Source organism: Hevea brasiliensis, chromosome 10, assembly GCF_030052815.1.
Source record: "Hevea brasiliensis isolate MT/VB/25A 57/8 chromosome 10, ASM3005281v1, whole genome shotgun sequence".
In the NCBI taxonomy this organism is placed as follows: domain Eukaryota; kingdom Viridiplantae; phylum Streptophyta; class Magnoliopsida; order Malpighiales; family Euphorbiaceae; genus Hevea; species Hevea brasiliensis.
Genome location: NC_079502.1, coordinates 99,080,958 through 99,084,886, shown reverse-complemented (window position 1 = coordinate 99,084,886; position 3,929 = coordinate 99,080,958). Strand labels below are relative to the sequence as shown.

Here is a 3,929-nt window from a genome sequence, read left to right as displayed (position 1 = left end):
GTCATCAAGTCACAAGTGCAATAATTAATTAGCAACCAAAAATCTTGATTTTATGACCATATTTGTATAGTGGGATCGAGAAGAGAGTATGTGCAAATAGTTGCAGGGTGGGGGCCGGAAATTTGAGAACTAATAATAAGGCAGGTAGAGCTAGCTAGGGTTACTGTTATTGAGGATGATGAGGAGCACCATACAGAATCTCAATATGTCATGAGCATCTCGCAGGTTATAACTTGTGAAAAGGACAGTTAATATAAGGCAAAACCAGTAGTTCCAAACAAAAGTTTTCTCCTAGTGTACTACTCTTTCACGTTAATCACGCAACTTCTTCTTCCATCAGTTTCTTGCGTCCATAACTGGCAATCTCTCTCTCTCTTTCTCTCTACCTGCTTCCTTTCTTTGCTAAGACAAAGGTGTGTACTTTCTCCATTTCTTACACTACGAGGCAAACAGTATTATTGTTGAATATTTACTGATTCAATTATTTATTAAATTTTATTTTTAATCGGACAAAAAGTCATTGCCAAATTTTGGAACAAAAGTAATAGAAAGAGATAATGTAAACTATATATAGTTTGGAGAAAAGGATACAAACTATCAAACACATGATTGCCTAGCTTTTAAATGAGCATATAACTTTATTGAACTTGTGCTTGCAATATATACATGTGTGTGTGACTGACATTAGGTAAGAAAAAGCATCACAAGTCTCTAAGATGTATGAACTTGTGGGGAAGCATATAAACCTTTTTCTATTTTGTGAGGTTACGTTGGGAGTTGGGATCCATAGAATTAGAATTTGGCTTTCTTATTAACAAATGGAATGTTGAGCTAGAGCTAGCTGCAGCTAGAAAGCATGTTAGATATTAGTGGCTCAAGCCAAAAAGGAAAAATCATACATGGTCTTGGAAGAAAAGGATGTTAGTTGCCATGGCGATCTTGGCAAAAAGACAAGTATAAAGAAAGCTCGAAGAATACAGTACGTGTGTATATATATATATGTATGTATGTTCTCCTTTTAAGAGTAGAAAGGTGAAGCTAAAAGAAGCTTTAGCCACATAATTGCAAGTTTATATAATTATTGAAACAAGGATTATTTGCATGGACATGTATGATTAAGCCACATTAATTAACATGTAATGGGAAGTCTACTCTTTTTTTGTTTTTATGTAAGTGGGTGCTTTTTCTTAGACACATAAATGGTAATGAAAGAAAGCAATAAAAGAATAAAGATGGCAGAAGCTAGGGCTAGCCAGGTTCCTGTTCAGAGATCAAAATTAAAACCACAACAAAGATTTATTTCAGTTTGATTCCAATTTTAATAAATTTAACAGTTGAATTTTTTTAAGAAGTTAATTTTAAACCGAATCAATCAATTTTAAGATTGATTTTTTTTTAAGCCAATGATTTAAGATTGATTTGATTAAATGAGCTTTAAATGATTTCGGATTCCAGTTTAGAATCAAACCATGTCTGGTCTAGCAGAAGCAATCAAAGAAAGAAAAGTAAAACTCTCTCTCTCTCTCTCTCTCTCTCTCTCTCTCTCTCTGTGTGTGTAATCTCTCTCTCTATAGTCACAAACAGAATCACAAGGGGATGCTAAGTAGTAGCAATTAGAAGGGAGAGAGGGCTCACTACCCAAGACCCTAAAAAACTAAGCAAAACATTTTTGCTACACAAAAGAACGAACCCTAAGCTTTAGTTGCCATCTCTCTGTCTCTGTCAATGTCTCTCTTTCTCTCGATCTAATACATTCAAATGTTGACAGTCTTTTATTCAATAAACTTTCAAACCACCACTTTTTCAGACATCACCAAGTCACACCACACTCAACTAATTATTACGACGAAGGCACTCAGAGAGAGAGAGTGAGAAAGAGAAGAGCCGGGCTTAGCATTGCAGGCCTATGGAGGGGCTAAGCAGAGCAGAGAAAACGTTACCCAGCTACTGATATTATATGGTGTTTCACAGATTGACATTATTTGCTCAGCAGCTGGGAATCCTGAGACGCAGCTCCCCGAGATAATATAGAAGAGATACATAAACTCACACTATGACAGTGAGAGTTCTTGACAATGACTGAACATAAAACAAATCAAGCCCTTTTAATAACCGTACAAAATTCATCACAGATCCCAAAGTCATTGAGAAGATTGAGAGAATCAAACTCCTCAATAATAATAATAATGATAATAATAATAATATCAAGAAATTAAGAAAAAAAGCAATCTCTGTCTCCCATCCCATTCATCCAAATCATGTATATACAATCCATATCTTCTTTGATTCAGAGAGAGATGTGTAGAGACAAAGCTACTATATCCATTTCTTTTCATTTTCATCTGGAACTAGCTTGCTAGCTTTTTCTTGCTACCATAAACAGCAATAGTCCTGTATCTTTATCGTAATATGCAAACTTAATGCATAAATAACGGACTATATATATAGGATCGTCATCTGCACCAACAATGGCAACAACAAACACTAGAGCTATTTAAGTGTTCAACATCTTTCTAAAACAAAATACAAAAACAAAAAATTACTTTTTCCTTTTTCTTAACTTTTACAAGTTGATCTGCACCCAACAAAAGCCATTAAGAACAATAAACATATACCTAAAATGGGTTTAGATAATATTTTCATTTCTCTATAAATTTTTTCCCTTTTCATTAAAGGGTCTACCTCATGGTGATGATTCTGGTCTAGGGCAAACCATTACATTGATGCAAATCACCCCACGCTTGAATCCCATTCCAGTTTCCAGCTGCTGCGTTGTTGCTGCCATTGCCGCTACCGTAGTCTGGGGTTGGAGTCACTTGCCCGAAAGAATTTCTAAAGAACCAGTCTGTTGCTGAATCACCCCCATTTCCACCTTCTCTTCTTAAATTGCCAATACCACTTACTTCTGGTTTTGAAATTTCAAGATTTTGAAACAAAATGGGTTGAGGCTTCTGTGTCTGGCTTTGGATTGGAACTGAAGAAACACTGCTGTCTTTCTGATCTTCTCCCCCCAAAAGCATAGCCAATCTCTGCTGCTGCAACTTCCAGTGCAAATCTTGGTTTATAGAACTCAAAGACTCAATTGACGATGCAAGACCAGTGTGAACATTCATCGAACCACCAGCCATATCCTGAATTGCACCGCTAAACCCAGTTGCAAGAGAAGAAATTGGATAGTTGAATCCCACCAATGAACCAGCTGAGCTTCCAGTCGGATCAAGGCTGAAACATGGACTGGTAACACTAATAGCAGCTGCGGAGGTGGCAGAAATATCCCCAAATGAAGAGAACTGATTATACAGGCCACTCGGTGATGGGTTTAGCCTAGGAAATGATAACCCACCAAGATTAAAATCCATGGCTGGAGCGAGACCATGAAAGAACTTGAATCTACCGATCTCTGAGGACCCGCTGGAGTCCTTGGAGTCACAAGAAAACCTTGAAGATGCCTTCACCTTCTTATTTTTCCTGCAGCCACCGCCGATGGGAACGTTGCGTAGGGCTCCTCCTTTAGTCCAGTACCTTCTACAATTCTTGCAAAAATGCCTGGGCTGTGTTAGACTATAATTGTTGTAGTAGCAGAATTTTGTGTTGGGCGAGTCGCATCTTGGACACTTGGACGCCTGCTCTTGTGGCCTTGTTGCTGTTGTTTTCCGGTTACAGGAGCCTTGGTTTTCTTCTCTGGTGGCTTGCTTTCCCTGAATATTATTCGCGGACATCATGGGAAGGGGGAGAGAGAGAGAGAGAGAGAGAGAGAGAGAGAATGGGTGTTCTTGGAGGTGGGGGTTATGTTATGGGTAGTTCAGTTTCTTTTTGCAGAGGCAATGATGCTCAATTGAATGGTTTCATGCATGGGGTAGAGAGATGTGGGAGTGGATGTTGATGGGGTCCTGTGATATTCATCAAGAGAGAGTTGATGGAATGGAAAA

At 38.1% G+C, this 3,929-nt stretch overlaps 1 protein-coding gene across 1 annotated transcript; it reads right to left on the bottom strand.

The window, feature by feature from the left end:
- Positions 1-2,286: 2,286 nt before the first annotated feature.
- LOC110657299 (dof zinc finger protein DOF5.7-like) lies at positions 2,287-3,929 on the bottom strand. Its single transcript, XM_021814453.2, has one exon. The coding sequence runs from the start codon at positions 3,720-3,722 to the stop codon at positions 2,703-2,705; it is 1,020 nt and encodes a 339-aa protein (XP_021670145.2). The 5' UTR covers positions 3,723-3,929; the 3' UTR covers positions 2,287-2,702.

Bases quoted from the DNA above. Each gene is read 5' to 3' on its own strand.
- LOC110657299 (XM_021814453.2), bottom strand. From the start codon at position 3,722: ATGATGTCCGCGAATAATATTCAGGGAAAGCAAGCCACCAGAGAAGAA.